The sequence below is a fragment of the Dendrobates tinctorius genome, unplaced genomic scaffold (assembly GCF_039654945.1).
Source record: "Dendrobates tinctorius isolate UK_male_01 unplaced genomic scaffold, ASM3965494v1 ptg000249l, whole genome shotgun sequence".
NCBI classification, from domain to species: domain Eukaryota; kingdom Metazoa; phylum Chordata; class Amphibia; order Anura; family Dendrobatidae; genus Dendrobates; species Dendrobates tinctorius.
Window position 1 is genome coordinate 2,349,562 of NW_027361916.1, and position 24,887 is coordinate 2,374,448.

Genomic DNA, 24,887 nt, shown 5'->3' on the forward strand with positions numbered 1-24,887 from the left:
AAAAGGAATTCAGCTCAACCAGCAGGGAAAGGCAGAAATCCAGAAAAACAAGGCAAAACAAAACCAAAACACAAATGCAAAAAGCAGAGCAGAAAACTTAGCTTTTGAGGAGCAGTAATCAGACTGGTCTCCAAGAATCCCTCAGAGAAATCACCCGCAAGGCAGAAGGGTGTCGGCTGCCTTATATTCGGTCAGTAATTCCCGTCACCCAGTCATCATCATTCTGCTCAGGTGCTTTGTAATCAGCCTCACTACCTTCCTTCACCAGAAGAGGGAGTTCATCAGACCTCAATGGTGAAGGGGAAAATGAACTCACAACAGTACCTCCCCCTTGAGGAGGGGTCACCGAACCCTCATCCACACCACCAGGGCGATCAGGGTGAGCCCGATGAAAGGCACGCACCAATCTTTTGGCATGAATATCAGAGGCAGAGACCCAGGAATTATCCTCCTGACCATAACCCTTCCACTTAACCAAATACTGGAGTCTCCGTCTCGCCAGACGAGAATCCAGTATCTTCTCTACCTCATATTCCATGTTACCTTCAACTAATACAGGGTCCGGAGGTGCCACCCCAGGAACAACTGGTTCAACAAACCTCTTCAACAAGGACTTATGAAACACATAAATTTTAAATGTGACAGGAAGAGCCAAACGAAAAGAGACCGGATTAAGAATCTCCAAAATCTTGTAAGGTCCAATAAATCTAGGCTTAAACTTAGGAGAAGCCACCTTCATAGGGATATTTTTTGATGATAACCAAACCATATCACCAACCTTAAACTGGGGACCAATGGTCCTATGTCGGTTGGAAAACCTCTGGGCCTTTTCCTGGGAGAGAGATAACTTATCCACCACTTGGTCCCAGATCTGGTGCATTCTGTCCACCAGAGTGTCAACACCTGGGCAGGAAGAAGGCTCCACCTGCCCTGAAGAAAATCGAGGATGAAACCCAAAGTTACAAAAAAAAGGTGACATCAAAGTGGCAGAAATAGCTCTATTATTTAAAGCAAATTCGGCCAAGGGCAAAAACGAAACCCAATCATCCTGATCAGCGGAAATAAAACATCTCAAATACGACTCCAAGGTCTGGATTGTTCTCTCCGTCTGCCCATTGGTCTGAGGGTGAAAAGCAGAGGAGAAGGACAACTGAATTCCCAGCTTGGAACAGAAAGTCCTCCAAAATCTAGACACAAACTGAACTCCTCTGTCAGATACAATGTTCTCAGGAATCCCGTGCAAGCGAACCACCTGTTGCAAAAACAGGGGCACCAACTCAGAGGAAGATGGCAACTTAGGGAGTGGTACAAGATGAACCATCTTAGAGAACCTATCACAAATCACCCAAATAACAGTCATTCTCTGAGAGACAGGCATATCAGAGATGAAATCCATTGAAATATGGGTCCATGGCCTCCTGGGGACCGGCAAAGGCATCAACAACCCACTAGAGCGAGAACAAGGTTTAGACCGGGAGCAAGTCCCACAGGACTGCACAAAATTCCTGACATCACGAGACAAGGCGGGTCACCAAAAAGACCGACTCACCAGATCTCTAGTACCAAAAATGCCTGGATGACCAGCCAATGCAGAGCAATGAACTTCAGACATCACTCTCTTCTTCCACTGGTCAGAAACATACAACTTTCCACTGGGACAACGCTCAGGTTTGTCCTCCTGGAACTCTTCCAGAGCACGTCTCAAATCAGGCGAGATGGCAGAAAGAACTACCCCTTCACCTAAGATGGTAGCAGGCTTGGTCACCACAGGAGAATCAGCAAAGAAGCTCCTAGAGAGGGCGTCTGCCTTGACATTCTTAGTGCCAGGAAGAAAGAGACCACAAAATCAAAACGTGTAAAAAACAAGGCCCACCTAGCCTGTCTAGGGTTCAAGCGTTTGGCCGACTCCAGGTAAATCAAATTCTTGTGGTCAGTGAGGACCACGACTTGGTGTTTAGCTCCCTCCAACCAATGTCTCCACTCCTCAAATGACCATTTCATGGCTAACAGTTCCCGATTCCCCACATCATAGTTACGTTCAGATGGAGAGAACTTTCGGGAAAAGAAAGCACAGGGATTCATTTTAGATGTTACAGGATCCTTTTGGGACAAAACAGCTCCTGCACCAATCTCAGAAGCGTCCACCTCTACCTGGAACAGGAGTGAGACATCAGGTTGCCGCAAAACCGTGGCAGAAGTGAATCTTCGCTTCAGCTCCTGAAAGGAAGAAACAGCCTCCAGAGACCAATTCAACACATCAGCACCCTTCTTAGTCAGATCAGTCAATGGCTTGGCAATACTAGAAAATTTTGCTATAAATTTCCGATAAAAATTAGCAAAACCCAAAAACTTCTGGAGGCCTTCAAAGAAGTGGGCTGAACCCAATCATAAATGGCCTGTACCCTGGCCGGGTCCATTTCAATAGTTGATGGAGACAAAATAAATCCCAAAAATGAAATCCTCTGTACCCCAAAAAGGCATTTTGATCCTTTGACATACAGGGAATTCTCCCTCAAGATCCAGAACACAGTCCGAATATGTTCCACATGAGAATCCCAATCCTTGGAGAAGATCAAAATATCATCCAGATAGATAATCAAAAACTTATCCACAAAGTCTCGGAAAATGTCGTTCATGAAGCACTGGAAGACAGAAGGGGCATTAGTGAGCCCAAAAGGCATCACCAGGTACTCAAAATGTCCCTCCGGAGTATTAAACGCCGTCTTCCATTCATCCCCATGCTTAATGCGGATAAGATTATACGCCTCCCTGAGGTCAAGCTTGGTAAACCAGCAAGCACCTTTAACTCTGGAGAAGAGATCAGAAATCAGGGGTAACGGATACTGATATTTAACAGTAATTTTGTTGAGGGCACGATAATCAATACAAGGCCTTAATGAACCATCCTTTTTGGCCACGAAAAAAAAAAACCAGCACCTAAGGGTGAAGAGGGTGGTCTAATATGACCCTTCTCCAACGCCTCCTTAATATAGGATCGCATAGCCTCGTGCTCGGGTACAGATAAATTGAAGAGCCGACCCTTGGGAAATTTACACCCTGGGCTCACTTCAATTACACAGTCATAACTCCTATGAGGAGGCAAAGACGCAGATTCATTCTCACTAAATACATCATAAAAGTCCGCCAAATAGTCAGCAACATCATGCGACTGAGGAGAGGTGGAAAAAACCAGAGCCTCACTAAGGGCACACCGACAACCCCAACTCACCACAGACACAGATTTCCAATCCAAAACTGGATTATGAATTTGTAACCAGGGAAACCCCAGAACAATGGTATCATGCAAATTTTGCAACACCAAAAATCTGCAATTTTCTTGATGGTCTGGGGTGACCCGCATTACCACCTGGGTCCAAAACTGAGGTTCATTTTTCCCCAAAGGAGTAGCATCAATCCCCCTCAAAGGGATAGGCGTCCGCAGAGGTGTCATCGGAAATCCACAACGTTTAGCAAAATCCAAGTCCATTAGGTTCAGGGCTGCTCCCGAATCCACAAAAGCCTTGGCGGAAAATGTGGACAGGGAGCAGATCAGAGTAATTGCCAGAAGAAACTTAGGTTGAACACCACCCACAGAAAACGTGTGTGCAAAACGTTTCTCTCATTTAGGACAGACAGAAATAATATGCGAGGCATCTCCACAAAAAAAAAAAACACAGCTTATTACGCCTTCTGAACTCCTGACGTTGCTCCCTGGACAAAACTCTATCACATTGCATAGGTTCAGACACTTGTTCAACAGGTGGCAACACCTCTCGTGCAGTCCTGCGTTCACGTAAACGCCGATCAACCTGAATGGCTAATGACATAGAATCGTCAAGACCAGAGGGAACAGGAAATCCCACCATAGTATATTTTACAGCTTCTGACAAACCCTTCCGAAAGAGAGCTGCCAAGGCATTATCATTCCAGGTAGTAAGGACCGCCCACTTTCGGAATTTTTGACAGTACAATTCTGCAGAATCTCGACCCTGGTTCAATGCCAGCAGGGTCTTTTCAGCCTGATCAATGGCATTAGGTTCGTCATAGAACAACCCCAAGGCTTGAAAGAATGCATTCACATTAGTCAGAATAGGATCATCTGGTTTCAAAGAAAACGCAGAATCCTGGGGATCGCCACGCAGCAAAGAGATGACAATTTTAACCTGCTGCGCGGAGCTCCCTGACGAGTTAGGCTTCAAGGCAAAAAATAATTTACAATTATTTTTGAAATTCAAAAATTTAGACCGATCCCCAAAAAACACATCAGGAGTAGGGATCTGTGGTTCAGCAGCATGTGAATGAGCAAGGTAGGCGGAAATTCCCCGCACTTCCGCAGCGAGCTGCTCCACACAATCAGACAATTGCTTTATCTCCATTGAGAGAAAAAAAATTCCCCCTACGGCCTCAGAGATATAGAGGAAAAAATATACACGCTTTTTTTTTTTTTTTTTTTTTACACAATTCTTTCCTGCTATTGAGTACCCTAGGATCTGCGGTATGGCTGGTGATTCTGTTATGAACGAGTCACCGTAGGAGGCAGACACAAAAATAGGCGCTACGTCCAGAAAACCAGAGAAGTTGGCAACTATCAGATTGCAGACCCCTGAACCTATCAACACAACTAACAGTAGCCGTGGGGGGTTCCTACGGTGCCCTAGACCCCTCGATCACAGCCGGAGAACTAAATAGCCTAAAGACAGAAAGGGAAATCTAAACTGCCCCAGAGCAGACCCCAAAGCAATAGGCAGCCCCCAACATATAATGACGGTGAAGCAAGATGAAAAAACACTAACACAGATAGAAAGATAGGCTGAGCAAACAATGGGGCCCAAGCTAACTAGACAGGACAGGATAGGAAAGCTGCTGTCTGCAATCCGCAAAAACCCTATCAAAACAAGAGCCAACAGCTGATAGGGATAAAAGCCCTGAAGACGCTAGGCTTCAAAAAGACTATATCAGCACTCAGGTATTTTCTGAAGACAGAGCAAAAAGGAATTCATCACACCCCAGCAGGGAATGGCAGAAATCAAGGAAAACAAGGCAAAACAAAACCAAAACACAAATGCAAAAAGCAGAGCAGAAAACATAGCTTTTGAGGAGCAGGAATCAGACTGGTCTCCTAGAATCCCTCAGAGAAATCACCAGCAAGGCAGAAGGGCATCGGCTGCCTTATATCCAGTCAGTAATTCCCGTCACCCAGTCATCATCCTGCCCAGGTGCTTGGTAATCAGCCTCACTACCTTCCTTCACCAGAAGAGGGAGTTCATCAGACCTCAATGGTGAAGGGGAAAATGAACTCACCACACCCCCCCTCCAGCATGCATATGCAGCCCCATGCAAACATCACCCCTTTCTCCCCAGGCAGACCCCCTCCAGCATGCAGCCCCATGCAAGCAACATCACCCCCTTCTTCCCAGGCAGACCCCCCCTCCAGCATGCAGCCCCATGCAAGCAACATCACCCCCTTCTTCCCAAGCAGACCCCCCCTCCAGCATAGACATGTAGCCCCATGCAAACATCACCCCCTTCTCCCCAGGCAGACCCCCCCTCCAGCATGCAGCCCCATGCAAGCAACATCACCCCCTTCTCCCCAGGCAGACCCCCCCTCCAGCATGAACATGCAGCCCCATGCAAGCAACATCACCCCCTTCTCCCCAGGCAGACCCCCCTCCAGCATGCACACGCAGCCCCATGCAAGCAACATCACCCCCTTCTCCCCAGGCAGACCCCCCCTCCAGCATGCAGCCTCATGCAAGCAACATCACCCCCTTCTTCCCAGGCAGACCCCCCCTCCAGCATGCAGCCCCATGCAAGCAACATCACCCCCTTCTCCCCAGGCAGACCCCCCCTCCAGCATGCAGCCCCATGCAAGCAACATCACCCCCTTCTCCCCAGGCAGACCCCCCCTCCAGCATGAACATGCAGCCCCATGCAAGCAACATCACCCCCTTCTCCCCAGGCAGACCCCCCTCCAGCATGCACACGCAGCCCCATGCAAGCAACATCACCCCCTTCTCCCCAGGCAGACCCCCCCCTCCAGCATGCAGCCTCATGCAAGCAACATCACCCCCTTCTTCCCAGGCAGACCCCCCTCCAGCATGCAGCCCCATGCAAGCAACATCACCCCCTTCTCCCCAGGCAGACCCCCCCTCCAGCATGCAGCCCCATGCAAGCAACATCACCCCCTTCTCCCCAGGCAGACCCCCCCTTCTCCCCAGGCAGACCCCCCTCCAGCATGCAGCCCCATGCAAGCAACATCACCCCCTTCTTCCCAGGCAGACCCCCCTCCAGCATGCAGCCCCATGCAAGCAACATCACCCCATTCTCCCCAGGCAGACCCCCCTCCAGCATGCAGCCCCATGCAAGCAACATCACCCCCTTCTCCCCAGGCAGACCCCCTTCCAGCATGCAGCCCCATGCAAGCAACATCACCCCTTCTCGCCAGGCAGACCCCCCCTCCAGCATGCAGCCCCATGCAAGCAACATCACCCCCTTCTCCCCAGGCAGACCCCCCCTCCAGCATGCAGCCCCATGCAAGCAACATCACCCCCTTCTTCCCAGGCAGACCCCCCTCCAGCATGCAGCCCCATGCAAGCAACATCACCCCATTCTCCCCAGGCAGACCCCCCCTCCAGCATGCAGCCCCATGCAAGCAACATCACCCCCTTCTCCCCAGGCAGACCCCCCTCCAGCATGCAGCCCCATGCAAGCAACATCACCCCCTTCTCCCCAGGCAGACCCCCCTCCAGCATGCAGCCCCATGCAAGCAACATCACCCCTTCTCGCCAGGCAGATCCCCCCTCCAGCATGCGCATGCAGCCCTATGCAAACAACATCACCCCCTTCTCCCCAGGCAGACCCCCCTCCAGCATGCAGCCCCATGCAAACATCACCCCCTTCTCCCCAGGCAGACCCTCCTCCAGCATGCACATGCAGCCCCATGCAAACATCACCCCCTTCTCCCCAGGCAGACCCTCCTCCAGCATGCAGCCCCATGCAAGCAACATCACCCCCTCCCAGCTCGTGCATAAACATCCACTTACCTGCCATGACTCCGGCAGCTTCCTGTCTGCTGCTCTGCTCTATGGAGGAGGCCCCGCCCCTTCTGGTCACATGGGCATGACGTCAGCACAACTCCAAGCCGACTTGGATTTAGCCTCTACTTTTTTTTTTTTTAACAGCTGTAACCGGAAGTAAAAGCAGCTCACTTCCGGTATCACAGATCATCGCTCTTGTGGAGCGACAGGAGAGCAGTGTGGAGAGCGCGCAGCACAGGAGCCCGGAGGAGGGAGCGGCCGACACCCCGCAGAGGACAGAAGGGAGACGGTGTGTAGAGGGGGGAGAGGCTGAGCGTGGGGGGGCAGAGCCACAGCTGGAGTGTGACAGACGGGAACAGAGCTGGCGCGTGGCGGACGGGGGCAGAGCCGGAGCTGGCGCGTGGCGGACAGGGGCAGAGCCGGAGCTGGCGCGTGGCGGACGGGGGCAGAGCCGGAGCTGGCGAGTGGCGGACGGGGCAGAGCCGGAGCTGGCGAGTGGCGGACTGGAGCTGGCGCGTGGTGGACGGGGGCGGAGCTGGCGCGTGGCGGACGGGGCCGGAGCTGGCGCGTGGCGGACGGGGGCAGAGCCGGAGCTGGCGCGTGGCGGACGGGGGCGGAGCCGGAGCTGGCACGTGGCGGACGGAGCTGGCGCGTGGCGGACGGGGGCGGAGCTGGCGCGTGGCGGATGGGGGCGGAGCTGGTGCGTGGCGGACGGGGGCGGAGCCGGAGCTGGCGCGTGGCGGACGGAGCTGGCGCGTGGCGGACGGGGCGGAGCTGGCACGTGGCGGACGGGGGCGGAGTGGCGGACGGGGGCAGGAAAGATTACAACCCCCGGAGATTTGAGGTATTGGGTCCGCTGATGGAGTTTTACATGTCAGGGGCGTGATGTCTTGCGGACCTGGCTTGCCTCTGTCCTATAGACAGGGTTCTTCACTGTTTCCTGTGTTTCTTGCTTGGCCTATTCCCCTGCGTGATGTCCTGGGCTGCCGGAGTGCTGTGCACTGGTTCCAGAAATGACCAAGGTTGCCACAGTTGTAACACCTGATGGGTCTCCCGTCCCTGCAGGGTGGGTGCTCTTCCACATCGGTGGCCACCATAGGAGGGGCTGTCTTCCGCACTCCTGGGTGGGACTGAATTCTTCTGGATACTGCGAGCAGGGCATCTACGGCTATTGACCTGTACTCAGGCCTGGTCACTGTCAGCAGCTTCTTGATTGGTTCTCTTAGTCCATGCCTAAAGGCCTCTGCCAACATTTGTCTGTGTATCTGATCATGAATAGTGAAGCCTAAGTCTTGGAATACTTGCCTCGCTCTGCCATGAAACTTGTCTACAGACTCTCTCGGCCTGGCTCATGTTATGCAGGCTGAGTGCTTGTCTGGCTTTGGTCCACTCTCTGAGCTGCTCAATTAGCTTTGATCCTGACTGCCAGGAGTGCACATCTAATTCTGATGGAAGCTTGAAGTGTTCCTTCATGATTGGCCAGAGTGTTTCACCTGCTTTTAATTCCATTATGGACCAGAGATCAATCCAGATTGCAGATGTTTGCTGGCTCTGCTGCATTCTTCGGTAAAATGGCATGGGGTCCATATCTGGGTCTGGCAGATTTTTCAGAATACTGAACACCTGACTAGGGGTGAAGGGCACATAGTGTAAGAGTTCTGGCTCTATCTGCCCCTGCCTACTTGGTGTCTGTGGGTTTCTTCGCCTAGTACTGGGCAGCATGTATGATGTCCCCTCTTCATATTCATCAGAGGAGAAACTGTGACATTGTGTGGGTGCTCCCCCCTTCTGAGGTTGCAGGTCTGCCTGGCACTTAGGATCCTCATTGTAAGACCCAGCAGCAGCAGACGCTGATGACTCACACCTCCCTTCTGCTAGCTGTTGTATTGGGGGGGGGCACCTGTGGTGTTATGTGTAGGGAGTGTTTCACTTTCTTCTCCTGGTATCATAGCTGGCTCTTTAGAGAGGGTGCCCTGTGGAGATAAGGACACCTCATTTTCTGGATTTGGCACTGGCCCAGCTGGGGACAATGAACTGAGAGGGTGAGGAGCAGGGAGGGGTAGAGGAGAGAGTGGAAAGGTGGGGAGATGAAAAAAGAAAGAGGGAGGAGGAAGGTGATAGAAGAGGAGGGGAGAGAGAAGACGAGGAGGATGAAGGAGGAGGAAAGACAGAGGGAAAAGATGAGGGAGGAGGAAAAATAGATGAGAGTGGAGATGGAGGGAGGAGAGGAAAGGAGGAGCGCACTCCTTCCCCTTTTCTGCAGTCAGAGAAGGCATGCTTGGACTTGTGCCTTCTCCCGGGGGGGGAAGCGGGGTGCCTCACAGACGGCACAGCTTAGAATTCCGCTGAAAACACTTTTTTCTCTCTTGTACACGTAAAAATAATCCTTTCCTGTTCACCTAACTCTCAGTACTTCTATGCTGTAAATCCGCTGCCACTTTATAAAACGCGGACTTCAATTCAGCTCAACTAACTAACTTCCCTTTTTTCTTCTCAATACATTATGCCATGCTGCAGCTTAAAAGCTGCCCCTGTAAATCTACATACTTAACTTTCTGAATAGCACTTACTATGTCTATTCCAAAAACTTCAAAAAAAAGTGATTAAAACTTCAAAAACTTCACAACCCTTTTTTAAACTTGCTTAAAAAGGAAAGAAAAAAGCAAAAAAACCCAAAATATTTATAAAAACTTCAAAAGAAAATGGAAAACTAATAAAAACTCAGAAGATGGAGAAAAAAGAAAACAAAAAGAACAATCTTCCAACAATAAAATGTCGGTGCACAAATGGAGGATACACACACTTCCCCTTTCCTCTGCCTGCGTCTCTCAGTAAAATCTTTTGAGAACAATGCAAACAAAAGAGCAAACTGAGACAATGGTATATATTCAACAACCCAGCATTCCCAAAAATTCTCACACTACAGTAAAAAACTTCCACCAAATGCAAGATAAAACAAGGGAAAAGCAGAGTACAGAACAAATGTGACAATATGAAAAATATCAGAGACGCACCCCACGGGAAAAAGAGGAAGTGTAAAAGGAAAAGAAAAAACTTTCTGCTTCAGATCTTCATGGAGAACAGCAGTGAATTTACAGGTTGATGCACATATAGAGGTCCGGGGAGAAATCGAGGCCCTCTTTAGTGACACGTAGCACAAGCAGCTCTGGTAACCGACAACTGCCAATCACACTGGGTGTACTGCGCTCGGTCACCCGGGAATGTTAACACACTGTACCGGTCGTCCCGCCAGTAGCAGGAATCCGTGATAACTTCCACAAAATTGCCACCATCTGTACCTGGCCGGCCTCTCCTTACCTTCCGATGTACAGGTGAATCGGTGGCAACCTGTCAAGTGATTTGGCTTGCGATATCTCCCCCAAGCTAAACACCACCACGTGCCTGACGATCTGGGTGCTCCTGTCCCTTCCGATGCATGGGTGTATATGTGATAGCTTGATAGGAGATTCGACTAGTGATATCTCTCTAAGCCCCCACAACCCATACCTGGATAGGCCTCTCCTGTCCTCCCTGTGTACAGGTTTATTTGTGAGGACTTAGCAGGGGAAGTTGAATCTCTCAGATATCGGTTTCCCAGCAACCACATGCACAATCAATCACCGTTCCACCAGCTCTCTCCCGGATCTTGACACATACAGGACCCAAAGCAGACACCTTGGCTTATCCCAGGGTTTGGATAAGGGTGTGGACTTTTACACTACCTGGGAATGCGGTGGTGACCACACCTGACCGGCTAGAGGTACAGACCCGGACTGGGCACAGGGGACATTCAGGTAAGATAACCAGATTTTCTTACCTTACTTATGGAGTTGCACAAATCTCCGTCCCCATGAGCCAAGGCCTTAGTCGGCACCTCCGTCTCTCTGGTCAGCAGGGTCCCCGTGCGTTTCGTCCACAGCCCCGCGTCTCTGCGCCAGATGATATGGAAATTTGGATAGATATATCTGTGTGTGTACTGCGGCCTGTCCTAATTAGAACAGAGTCTCATTGAGCGCTCAACAGAAAAGACACCCTAAACACCTTGTTAGCAGTATCTCTTTCCAGCAGGACTCTGCTGGTTTATTGCACATATATGGTTTTATCATTACATGCAGAAAGGAGTGGTTAGTCAATTAACATAAGGCTTGTGTTTTAATGCTATTGGCTATTTGAGTAAATGAACTTATATGGCAGTGTCCGACATGAGGGTGATTTAGCATCATATGATTTACTCTTATGCATTGTCTTGCAATGTCAGCAAACCTCCGATATCAGCTAGTGCATCTGGTCCAACTTCCTCCTTTCCCATGGCTGGCTGATATATCACAAGACAATGCTACCACGAGACTATGCTGGTTCTCCAGACTGGCTCATGGGGTTAGTAGGTCATTATCAGCAATTGATTATAAGGTTCAAGATAGCTATGAAAATGTGTCTATCAGTATATAAGGATATATGCAAGTGAGATCTGTATGAAATGTATATATTTCCATCACAGCTGGAGTGTGGTGGACGGGAGATAAAACATAACCTTTAGTAAGATAGTAGGATAAAAACAATTTTGTGTCCCCCAGAGTGAATATAAATGTATCGGTGAAGTCACAAATAAAGGGGCGTGAGGAGCACAGCCCGATCAGGAGGAATGATTCCCACTTGCAATGGCTGAACTGCAATCAGCAAGTCCCAGAATCTCACGTTGTGGATCTGGGAGAATCCCACAGAATCCCGCAAACAGCGACTGACAGATTCTGGCTGCATATAACAATAATGACTGGAATCTGGATGACATTAATAGAGTTACCACCCGGAATATGCCAGAGGAATAAGTGAGGAAAGGCACAAGCTCAGCAATTCATGAAGGGGGTGCTGGAGGAAAAGGAGATCCTGGGTCCAGGATGATCCATACAGGACAAGGGGAAGAAAATATCCTACAAGACCCTAAAGGGCTAACAGTAGTCTATCCCCAAGACTCCCCCCTGACCGTCCACAGCTCCCCCTGTGCTAAACAAGCCCTGCACACCCCCATGGAAGGGCCCAACGCGTTTCTTCCATGCTGAGTCATCAGGGGACTTATCCTTGTGATAGGAGGTGAGGGGCCATAGTGCTGAGCTAAAGGGGGGGTATGAAATACATACCATAGTACTTCCGGTGGTTGAAACGCACGCCAGGGTGCCATAAAGGTGCGTGAGCCGCAAGGAAAAAATCTGCGACACTCAAATGAAGGCGAACTACTAATTGTGTCCCATGAGGCAGAGGCGTGCACTCCACAACCTAGTGTTTCCAGTAAGTGGAACGCACGCCAAAATAACTTGTGGTTTCTTGAACCACATAGAAGTAGAATATGCAACCAATTTGGCTTGATGACGCGCGGTCCACAGCCTTTTATTTCCGGCATGTGGAACGCACGCCAATGCCACATGCGGCATGTGGAACGCACGGCAATGCCACATGCGGCATGTGGAACGCACGCCAATGCCACATGCGGCATGTGGAACGCACGCCAATGCTACATGCGGCATGTGGTACGCACGCCAATGCGGCATGTGGAACGCACGCCAATGCGGCATGTGGAACGCACGCCAATGCGGCATGTGGAATGCACGCCAAGGCCACATGCGGCATGTGGAACGCACGCCAAGGCCACATCCGGCTTTGATGGCATCTTCCCTTTAAACTGCCATGGTTTTTGTTGCAGCCGCTCCTGTGCCGTCCCTGCGGTGTTCATCTATGTTGTGGTTCCAAAAAGAATTAATTTGTAAAAAAAAAAAAAATGTTTCACTTGTTAAAAAATAGTAAAACGTGTCTTCTGCTTTATGTTTTTCTTTTTACAAGAATTGTTGGAGCCAATTTTTCATTAGAAACGTTTTAATATCGGCTTTTTCTGGAGTTTTTCTTGTAATATAGGAAAGCCTAAGGCCAGAAATAATCCCCATAAATCACTGTACATGGAGACTTTGGGATCAGATCATTTCTGTCCGCGTTGATTGTGGAAACAAAAAATCTTTTCTAAAAGCCTCAAACTTCTGTGTGTGACTCAGAGCTGAGATCTACCGTGAGAGAAGATTCCAGTGCGGGGAAGACGGGAAACCTTCATATAGACGGCCGGTGGGGATGGAGTCAGTGACCGACTCTGGCCAAATCTGTCTCTAGAGCCGCAGTAGAAGATGAAGATGTCGTCCTCATCATGAAGGAGTTATTTCTCATGTCGCGTGTAATGAATATCTCCTGCAGTATTGCTAATGCCGATTCCAGTGTCGGTAATGAGACGAGGATTAGCGTTATGGAAGATGAGTCTATGAGGAACGTGTTCAGCTGCTGACTCCGAGGAGGAAACTGCTTGTTGTCTGTGGCCTAAATATATAGGTTTTATTAGTAGATGTCAGGGAAGAAAACTAAACCCTATAAGATAATAAATCTCCTCATATGTTTCCCTAATTATCTCCAGTAATTGTATTATTACACAGGATTCTTATGATGTTACATCGGCTCATCTTCTTCTCATTCAGGTCTCTACAATATCGGATCCTCTCAGTGAAGATCTTCTACAGAAGAGAATTTTCCTGATTTACCCATCAAGGATGGATATGGACAGAGACAAGATGGCGGAGAGGATATTACACCTCACCCTAGAGATCCTCTTCCGTCTCACTGGAGAGGTGAGAGATTCTGATATCGTCACATTACATCATTCTTATCTATGGGAATAACAGATGGACAGAACTGGAGAGGTGAGGACTCTGGAAATGTCTGTAGTGAGATTTATTAATGTGTCTCTCCATAACCAGGATTACACAGTGGTGAAGAACACCTCTAGTGATGGCTGTCAGGACCCTGTGTCTGAGGGATGTGGAAGACCCCTGAGCCCATTCACGGGGCCTCCACCTCACCCCCTGATCCATGAGGACATCAATGACCAGAAGATCCTAGAACTCATCTACAAGATGACTGAGCTGCTGACTGGAGAGGTGACACTGCTGGGAATGCTGGGACATTATACAGTAACGCTATGAAGGGATCGGGGGATGACGGTATCATTGTATGTGTCAGGTTCCTATAAGGTGTCAGGATGTCGCTGTCTATTTCTCCATGGAGGAGTGGGCGTATTTAGAAGGACACAGCGATCTGTACAAGAACGTCATAATGCAGGTGCCCCAGCCCCTCACATCTCCAGGTAATAAATAGGACTAAATACACACGGCCTATAATTATCTATATGTAGAGAATGAATTCAGTCCCTGTATGTGTTTCCTCCAGATCTATCCAGTAAAAGGACAACACCAGAGAGATGTCCCCGTCCTCTTCTTCCACAGGACTGTAAGCAAGAAGATCCCAATGTTCCTCAGGATCATCAGGTAGATGGAGAGAAGGTGTCAGGAGATCTCCCCTATGATGTGTAGACGGCTGTGAAGGTCTTGTGCTCAGTCTTGTTTTATCCACCAGTATTATATGTTTTATACTTGTGTAATGAGAGCGGTGGAGATGGCAGGATTAGAGCTGATCATAGATGGGACTTCTCCATCTGTCTGTGACTTTTACAGTATTTGTTTCAGGGTGAAGATCTGACCCATATTAATCCTACAGAGACATATGTGAGAGATGATGAGTGGTGTAAAGAGGAGATTCCCACATATGACTACCCAGGTGAGTAGTAACCACTGAATGCAGAGAAGTCACAGATTCCTCTCAGTCACCGGCTGTGGCTGCTTTATCGGTGGTGTAGTCCGGCCGTATTACCATGATCACCATTTTGCCTCTAGACCACAACATTCTCCTCCACCCAAAACTGTTCAAATGACTTTGGGCATTGAAAGCCCTTTTCTATAGAACTTACAACCTGGAGGATCCACATAACCCCTGGGATTAGTGTGAGGGTGATCCCTTAAAGCGAGATCTATATGATTGCTTGTACCTGACCCAATATAGGCTGAGTGCGCACTTCAAGAGTCACACCGAGCACAGAGTTAGATGTCTACTCCTTTCTCAGTAAAGGCTCGCACACAACTGAAGTTTATTCTCAAGACAAAGAGACAGGAAATGGGTGTCACACAATCTTCTGAGGAGCCAGTGTCAGTCTATGATAGGTCCATTTCAGCTTCACTTCCATATATGGTATCCAGTATCTCAGCTTCTGCATTCCAAGGATTCCTTCCAGGGTGTTCTCTGAAGACACAGACGCCATCTTGGTACACCATATGTGAACTGACTTGTATAAGGGTTAATAATTGATTTCATTAGCCATTCTCTCCTTCACATTAGGAGACGCTGACCGTTACCTGCCCAGATCTGTAACTAAAGCCAAATTACAGCGTACGTAGAGTGTGCTGAGAAGATAGAAAATCACTTGAAGAAAAATCTTATGCTGGGCCTGTAAGAGAAAGCGGAGGGTAATGATGCTGTTGGCTTCCTAGATCCCTGAGATCTTATCGGATGAATCTTCTCTCCCTTCTGTGCTGCTGAATGTCTCATGGTCCCTACAAGACCAGGTCCAGTTTTTCTGGCCAAACTTCCCTTTTATGAGCGACACCAGTAAATGTGCAGTGAGGCCAAGTGTGAATTTCTGTCCAATAACAGCAGAGTTTCCCTTTATCCTGACTTTTCAATTTGTATTAAAACCAACTAACTTCCAGGAGGATTGTGATAATCTCCAGGACAAACATTCCACCTGTGCCATGATAGATCTCTAAGCTGTGCGTGGCTGAGGGCTGTAATATACATTTATTCCCGCCTGCAGGAGATGTGTTGGCTCCAGCCCTGGTGTCATGGATTCACTCCACGTCATACATTACATTGTTTTTGATCCTAAGGAATTCAGATTACTGCACAATCTCTCCTGAAATGGGGAGCAATATTATCTCTAATCTTCTGCTCAGGATCCATAGTAGCTCCAATGGTCCACCATAAATGAGGGCAACTCTGGTTTACTGTTTAATCTGTATTTGTAGCTTTCAGTTAATGAGATTCTCGTGCTCTGGGGCGGGGCTGTGGGCGTGCCTGTGAGTGGGGCTGTGGGCGGGGCTTTATGTGGTGCTCTGATTACATATTCATCTGTATTGGCTTATGACAGGTCGCTGATCCCTCACTGACCTGCCCCCCATTTTTATATAATAATAATAATCTTTATATAGTGCCAACATATTCCTCAGCGCTTTACAGTTTAACAGTTTCAAAACACAAGTCCTAAGTAACAATGTTAACAATACAATAATTAAAGCAAAATAAGCCGCCCCTGCTGGTGAGAGCTTACAATCTACAATGAGGTGGGGGAGATACAGAGTACAGGTGTGTATTTACAATGGTGTATTTACAATGATGGTCCAACCATCTTGTGGGAGTGAGGGATGGATGGAGATAGTGAATGGGCCACACACGCACACATACAATGACTTTGATTAGTGAATGTGATAGGCCGCTCTGAACAAATGTGTGTTAAAGGAACGCCTGAGACTATGCAAATTGTGGATAGTCATTTCTTGGGGTAGAGCATTCCAAAAGATTGGTGCAGCGCGGGAGAAGTCTTGGAGTCAGGAGTGGGAGGTGCAGATTAGTGCAGATGCTAGTCGAAAGTCGTTTGCAGAGCGCAACAGTCAGGCCGATAGACAGAAATGAGGGAGGAGATGTAGCGGGGTGCCGCACTGTGGAGAGCTTTGTGGGTGAGAACAAGTACTTTGAATTGGATCCTATAATGAATGGGCAGCCAATGTATTGGCAAAGAGCGGACGTGTCAGAGTACCGATTAGCCAGATGGATGACCCTGGCTGCTGCATTAAGGATGGACTGGAGAGGGGATAGTAGAGTAACGGAGAGGCCAATTAATAGAGCATTGCAGTAATAATAATCTTTATTTTTTATATAGCGCTAACATATTCCGCAGCGCTCTACAGTTTGCACACATTATCATCACTGTCCACAATGGGGCTCACAATCTAAATTCCCTATCTTTGGAATGTGGGAGGAAACCGGAGTACCTGGAGGAAACCCACGCAAACACTGGGAGAACATACAAACTCCTTGCAGATGTTGTCCTTGGTGGGATTTGAACCCAGGACTACAGCGGCTACAAGGCTGCAGTGCTATCCACTGAGCCACCATGCTGCCCATAATCCAGGCGGGAGTGGATCAATGCTACAGTGAGGGTTTTTGTTGTTTCCATGGTGATAAGGCGGATTCTAGAGATGTTCTTTAGGTGTAAGCGGCAATAGCGGGCATGAGATTGTATATGGGATGTGAAGGAGAGATTGGTGTCAAACATAACACCCAGACAGCGCGCCTGCTGCCAGGGCATTATTATGGTGCCACCCACGGAGAGGGAAATGTCAGATTTAGGGAGGTTAGTAGATGGCAGGAGCAGAAGAATTTCAGTTTTTGAGAGGTTGAGTTTCAGATAGAGAGCAGACATGATGTTGGAGACTGCGGGCAGACAGTCACTGGCGTTCTGTAGTACAACGGGGGTAAGGTGGGGGGATGACGTGTATAATTGTGTGTCATCAGCATAAAGATGTTACTGAAAGACAAATCTGCTGATGGTTTGTCCAATTGGGGCGGTGTAGAGAGAGAAGAGAAGAGGGCCAAGGACTGAGCCCTGAGGTACCCGACATTGAGAGGAAGAGGAGATGACGTGGAGCCAGAGAACAAAACTCTGAAGGAGCAGTCGGAAAGATAGGAAGAGAACCAGGAGAGAGCAGTGTCCTTAATGCCCAGTGATTGGAGCCTAGACTGTAGGAGACGGTGGTCAGCAGTGTCGAAAGATGCAGAAAGGTCAAGAAGAATGAGCAGAGAGTGGTGACCATTACGTTTTGCTGTCAGAAGGTCATTGGTCACTTTGAGTGCAGTTTAAGTCAAATGTAGGGGCGGAAGCCGGACTGTGAAGAGTCTAGGAGGAAGTGAGTGGAGAGGTAATGGGTATGCCGGGAGTAGACTAGGCGCTGCAAAAGTCTAGAGATGAAGGGGAGATTGGAGACTGGTCTGTAGTTAGTGCAGGATGGGTTGAGAGCGGGTTTCTTTAGTAATGGAGTAACGATGGCTTGTTTGAAGGAGGATGGGAAAATGCCCGAGGAGAGGTTAAAGATTGTAGTTAGGTGAGCTATGATGACTGGAGAGAGAGAGACTGGAGGAGATGTGAGGGAATGGGGTCGGTCGTGCATGTAGTCGGACGAGATGAAGACAGGAGTCTGGAGACTTCTTCTGTGATGGGATCAAATGTGGAAAGTGAGCCATGGGAATCACAGCACTTGATGGTTGGGTGCAGATTTCCTGACGGATATTATCTATTTTTTCTGTAAAGTGGGAGGCTGTTGTGAGTTCATTTTTCCCTTCAACACTGAGGCCCGAGGAACTCCCTCTTCTGGTAAGGAATGGTAGTGAGCTTGATTATCAGGCATCTGAGACTAATGATGATGACTGGCTGAGTGGAGTCTCTGACTGGATATAAGGCGGACAACGCCCTTCTGCCCTGCGGGTGATTACTCTGGGAACTTCTAGGACACCAGTCTGATTCCTGCTCTCCTAAAGCTAAGTTTTTTGCTTTGCCTGTTGCATCTGTGTTTTGTTTTTGTTTTCCTTGCTTTTCTGGATTCTGCCATTCCCTGCTGGGGTGAGCTGATTCCCCTTGTGCCTATAGCTCTGTCTTCAGTATATGCCTGAGTGCTGACATAGCTTTTTGAAGCCTAGCGTCTTCAGGGCCTTTTTCACTGTCAGTCTGTTGGCTCTTATTTTCATAGGGTTTTTCATGGATTGCAGACAGCAGCCTTCCTGTCCTTTCCTATGTAGTTAGTTTGGGCCCCGTCTTTGCTCAGCCTATCTTTCTGTCTGTGTTAGTGTTTTCATCTTGCTTCACCGTCATTATTTGTGGGGGGCTGCCTATTGCTTTGGGGTCTGCTCTGGGGCAGTTTAGATTTCCCCTTTCTTTCTTTAGGCCTATTTATTTCTCCGGCTGTGATCGAGGGGTCTAGGGCACCGTAGGAACCCCCCACGGCTACTGCTAGTTGTGTTGTTAAGTTCAGGGGTCTGCAATCTGTTAGCTGCCAACTTCTCTGGTTTTCTGGACTTAGCTAGCATTTCTGTTTTTGCCTCCTACGGTGACTCAATCATAACAGAATCACCCGCCGTACTGCAGATCCTAGGGTACTCAATAGCAGGAAAGAATTGTAAAAAAAAAAAGTGTGTATATTTTTTCCTCTATATCTCTGAGGCCGTAGGGGGAATTTTTTTTTCTCTCAATGGAGATAAAGCAATTGTCTGGTCGTGTGGAGCAGCTCGCTGCGGAAGTGCGGGGAATTTCCACCTACCTTGCTCATTCACATTCTGCTGAACCAAAGATTCCTACACCTGATGTATTTTTTGGGGATCGATCTAAATTTTTGAATTTCAAAAATAATTGTAAACTATTTTTTGCCTTGAAGCCCAATTCGTCAGGGAGCTCCGCGCAGCAGGTTAAAATTGTCATCTCTTTGCTGCGTGGCGATCCCCAGGATTGGGCATTTTCTTTGAAACCAGATGATCCTATTCTGACTAATGTGAATGCATTCTTTCAAGCCTTGGGGTTGTTGTATGACGAACCTAATGCCATTGATCAGGCTGAAAAGACTCTGCTGGCATTGAACCAGGGTCGAGATTCTGCAGAATTGTACTGTCAAAAATTCCGAAAGTGGGCGGTACTTACTACCTGGAATGATAATGCCTTGGCTGCTCTCTTTCGGAAGGGTTTGTCAGAAGCCGTAAAATATACTATGGTGGTATTTCCTGTTCCCTCTGGTCTTGACGATTCTATGTCATTAGCCATTCAGGTTGATCGGCGTTTGCGCGAACGCAAAACTGCACGAGAGGTGTTGCCAACTGTTGAACAAATGTCTGAACCTATGCAATGTGATAGAGTTTTGTCCAGGGAGCAACGTCAGGAGTACAGAAGGCGTAATAAGCTGTGTTTTTTTTTTTTTGTGGAGATGCCTCGCATATTATTTCTGTCTGTCCTAAATGAGAGAAACGTTTTGCACACACGTTTTCTGTGGGTGGTGTTCAACCTAAGTTTCTTCTGGCAATTACTCTGATCTGCTCCCTGTCCACATTTTCCGCCAAGGCTTTTGTGGATTCGGGAGCAGCCCTGAACCTAATGGACTTGGATTTTGCTAAACGTTGTGGATTTCCGATGACACCTCTGCGGACGCCTATCCCTTTGAGGGGGATTGATGCTACTCCTTTGGGGGAAAATGAACCTCAGTTTTGGACCCAGGTGGTAATGCGGGTCACCCCAGACCATCAAGAAAATTGCAGATTTTTTGTGTTGCATAATCTGCATGATACCATTGTTCTGGGGTTTCCCTGGTTACAAATTCATAATCCAGTTTTGGATTGGAAATCTGTGTCTGTGGTGAGTTGGGGTTGTCGGTGTGCCTTTTATGAGGCTCCGGTGTTTTCCACCTCTCCTCAGTCGCATGATGTTCCTGACTATTTGGCGGACTTTTAGGATGTATTTAGTGAGAATGAGTCTGCGTCTCTGCCTCCTCATAGGAGTTATGACTGTGCAATTGAGCTGAGCCCGGGGTATAAATTTCCCAAGGGTCGGCTCTTCAATTTATCTGTACCCGAGCACGAGGCTATGCGATCCTATATTAAGGAGGCGTTGGAGAAGGGTCACATTAGACCATCCTCATCACCCTTAGGTGCCGTTTTTTTTTTTTGTAGCCAAAAAGGATGGATCATTAAGACCTTGTATTGATTATCGTGCCCTCAACAAGATTACTGTTAAATATCAGTATCCGTTACCCTTGATTTCGGATCTATTCTCCAGAGTTAAAGGTGCTTGCTGGTTTACCAAGCTTGACCTCAGGGGGGCGTATAATCTTATTCGCACTAAGCATGAGGATGAATGGAAGACGGCGTTTAATACTCCGGAGGGACATTTTGAGTACCTGGTGATGCCTTTTGGGCTCACTAATGCCCCTTCTGTCTTCCAGTGTTTCATGAACGATATTTTCCGAGATTTTGTCGATAAATTTTTGGTTATCTATCTGGATGATATTTTGATTTTCTCCAAGGATTGGGATTCTCATGTGGAACATATTCGGACTGTGTTCCGGATCTTGAGGGAGAATTCCCTGTATGTCAAAGGATCTAAATGCCTTTTTGGAGTACAGAGGATTTCTTTTTTGGGATTTATTTTGTCTCCGTCAATTATTGAAATGGACCCGGCCAAGGTACAGGCCATTTACGATTGGGTTCAGCCCACTTCTTTGAAGGCCCTCCAGAAGTTTTTGGGTTTTGCTAATTTTTATCGGAAATTTCTACCAACATTTTCTAGTATTGCCAAGCCATTGACTGATTTGACTAAGAAGGGTGCTGATGTGTTAAATTGGTCTCCGGAGGCTGTTTCTTCCTTTCAGGAGCTGAAGCGAAGATTCACCTCCGCCCCGTTTTTGCGGCAGCCTGATATCTCGCTTCCGTTCCAGGTAGAGGTGGATGCTTCTGAGATTGGTGCAGGAGCTGTTTTGTCCCAAAAGGATCCTGTAACATCTAAAATGAATCCCTGTGCTTTCTTTTCCCGAAAGTTCTCTCCATCTGAACGTAACTATGATGTGGGGAATCGGGAACTGCTGGCCATGAAATGGGCATTTGAGGAGTGGAGACATTGGTTGGAGGGAGCTAAGCATCAAGTCGTGGTCCTCACTGACCACAAGAATTTGATTTACCTAGAGTCGGCTAAGCGCTTGAATCCTAGACAGGCTAGGTGGGCCTTGTTTTTTACACGTTTTGATTTTGTGGTTTCTTTTCTTCCTGGAACTAAGAATGTCAAGGCTGACGCCCTCTCTAGGAGCTTCTTTGCTGATTCTCCTGTGGTGACCAAGCCTGCTACCATCTTAGGCGAAGGGGTGGTTTTTTCTGCCATCTCGCCCGATTTGAGACGTGCTCTGAAAGAGTTCCAGGAGGACAAACCTGAGCGTTGTCCCAGTGGAAAGTTGTATGTTCCTGACCAGTGGAAGAAGAGAGTGATGTCTGAAGTTCATTGCTCTGCTTTGGCTGGTCATCCAGGTATTTTTGGTACTAGAGATCTGGTGAGTCGGTCCTTTTGGTGGCCCTCCTTGTCTCGTGATGTCAGGCATTTTGTGCAGTCCTGTGGGACGTGCTCCCGGTCTAAATCGTCTTCTCGCTCTAGTGGGTTGTTGATGCCTTTGCCTGTCCCCAAGAGGCCATGGACCCATATTTCAATGGATTTCATCTCTGATATGCCTGTCTCTCAAAGGATGACTGTTATTTGGGTGATTTGTGATAGGTTCTCTAAGATGGTTCATCTTGTACCACTCCCGAAGTTGCCGTCCTCTTCTGAGTTGGTGCCCCTGTTTTTTCAACAGGTGGTTCGCTTGCACGGGATTCCTGAGAACATTGTATCTGACAGAGGAGTTCAGTTTGTGTCTAGATTTTGGAGAACTTTCTGTTCCAAGCTGGGAATTCAGTTGTCCTTCTCCTCTGCGTTTCACCCTCAGACCAATGGGCAGACAGAGAGAACAAACCAGACCTTGGAGTCATATTTGAGATGTTTTATTTCCGCTGATCAGGATGATTGGGTTTCATTTTTGCCCTTGGCCGAATTTGCTTTAAATAATAGAGCTAGTTCTGCCACTTTGATGTCACCTTTTTTTTGTAACTTTGGGTTTCATCCTCGATTTTCTTCAGGGCAGGTGGAGCCCTCTGCCTGCCCAGGTGTTGACACTGTGGTGGAGAGAATGCACCAGATCTGGGACCAAGTGGTGGATAAGTTATCTCTCTCCCAGGAAAAGGCCCAGCGGTTTTCCAACCGACATAGGACCATTGGTCCCCAGTTTAAGGTTGGTGATATGGTGTGGTTATCATCAAAAAATATTGCCATGAAGGTGGCTTCTCCTAAGTTTAAGCCTAGATTTATTGGACCTTACAAGATTTTGGAGATTATTAATCCGGTCTCTTTTCGTTTGGCTCTTCCTGTCACATTTAAAATCCATAATGTGTTCCATAAGTCTTTGTTGAAGAGGTTTGTTGAACCTGTTGTTCCGGGGGTGGCACCTCCAGATCCTGTATTGATTGAAGGTAACATGGAATATGAGGTAGAGAAAGTACTGGATTCCCGTCTGGCTAGACGGAGACTCCAGTATTTGGTTAAGTGGAAGGGTTATGGTCAGGAGGATAATTCCTGGGTCTCTGCCTCTGATATTCATGCCATAAGATTGGTGCGTGCCTTTCATCGGGCTCACCCTGATCGCCCTGGTGGCGTGGTTGAGGGTTCGGTGACCCCTCCTCAAGGGGGAGGTACTGTTGTGAGTTCATTTTTCCCTTCAACACTGAGGCCCGAGGAACTCCCTCTTCTGGTAAGGAATGGTAGTGAGCTTGATTATCAGGCATCTGAGACTAATGATGATGACTGGCTGAGTGGAGTCTCTGACTGGATATAAGGCGGACAACGCCCTTCTGCCCTGCGGGTGATTTCTCTGTGGACTTCTAGGACACCAGTCTGATTCCTGCTCTCCTAAAGCTAAGTTTTTTGCTTTGCCTGTTGCATCTGTGTTTTGTTTTTGTTTTCCTTGCTTTTCTGGATTCTGCCATTCCCTGCTGGGGTGAGCTGATTCCCCTTGTGCCTATAGCTCTGTCTTCAGTATATGCCTGAGTGCTGACATAGCTTTTTGAAGCCTAGCGTCTTCAGGGCCTTTTTCACTGTCAGTCTGTTGGCTCTTATTTTCATAGGGTTTTTCACGGATTGCAGACAGCAGCCTTCCTGTCCTTTCCTATGTAGTTAGTTTGGGCCCCGTCTTTGCTCAGCCTATCTTTCTGTCTGTGTTAGTGTTTTCATCTTGCTTCACCGTCATTATTTGTGGGGGGCTGCCTATTGCTTTGGGGTCTGCTCTGGGGCAGTTTAGATTTCCCCTTTCTTTCTTTAGGCCTATTTATTTCTCCGGCTGTGATCGAAGGGTCTAGGGCACCGTAGGAACCCCCCACGGCTACTGCTAGTTGTGTTGTTAAGTTCAGGGGTCTGCAATCTGTTAGCTGCCAACTTCTCTGGTTTTCTGGACTTAGCGAGCATTTCTGTTTTTGCCTCCTACGGTGACTCAATCATAACAGGAGGCCTGGTGATCAGTACAAATGTCTGTGATAGGGGCTTGTGCTTTTGGCCTGAGGAGGGAGTGAAAGGTGTCAAAAAGTTTCTTGGGGTTGTTGGCTAGTGAAGAGATCAGGGTGGTGAAGTAGTTCTGTTTGGCGAGGTGAAGGGCAGCGTTATAGGTTCTTAACATAAATTTGAAGTGGATGAAGTCTTCTGGTGTGCGGGTTTCTTTCCATAGGCGTTCAGCACACCTAGAGCATCGCTAGAGAAGTTGAGTTTGCGATGTGAGCCAGGGTTGTTTTACTCTGTGTTTGGAAGTTCTGAGGGTGAGGGGCGCTACTTGGTCAAGGGTGCTTCTAAGAGTGTCGTTGTAGTGATGAACAGCCAGATCAGTACAGAAAAAGAGGAGATTGGGGACAGTGATGAGTGTAGTCTCTTATAGACGCTACTACGCAGGCGCCGCCATCGCCGGTGACAATTTGCTGGATGTAATTTTTTTTCTAAGCCTCACAATAGCCACAATATTATAGGCATTATCACCGATAATATCAATGCTATTATATGCATTATGTAATAATGGGGGCAGGTCAGTGAGGGCTCAGCGACCTGTCATAAGCCAATACAGAGGAATATGTAATGAGAGCACCACATAAGTCTCATTGACAGTTACAGAAATTGCAGTGATTGCCTCAAAAGGTTGTGCAACAAAATATTAACCCTTTCACGCCAGAGCCTGTTTTTGCCTTTGTGACCAATTTTTTCAGCTCTGACCACTGTCACTCTATGAGGTC

At 48.1% G+C, this 24,887-nt stretch overlaps 1 protein-coding gene across 1 annotated transcript in view; it reads left to right on the forward strand.

Annotated features, from left to right (window-relative positions):
• Positions 1-24,887, forward strand: part of LOC141063321 (uncharacterized) — a 92,605-nt gene that overhangs the window by 64,713 nt on the left and 3,005 nt on the right. The window contains 6 exon segments of the mRNA XM_073557372.1: positions 7,201-7,326; positions 13,544-13,693; positions 13,823-14,002; positions 14,085-14,208; positions 14,292-14,389; positions 14,588-14,678. Coding sequence (XP_073413473.1) covers positions 7,201-7,326; positions 13,544-13,693; positions 13,823-14,002; positions 14,085-14,208; positions 14,292-14,389; positions 14,588-14,678 — 769 coding nt within the window.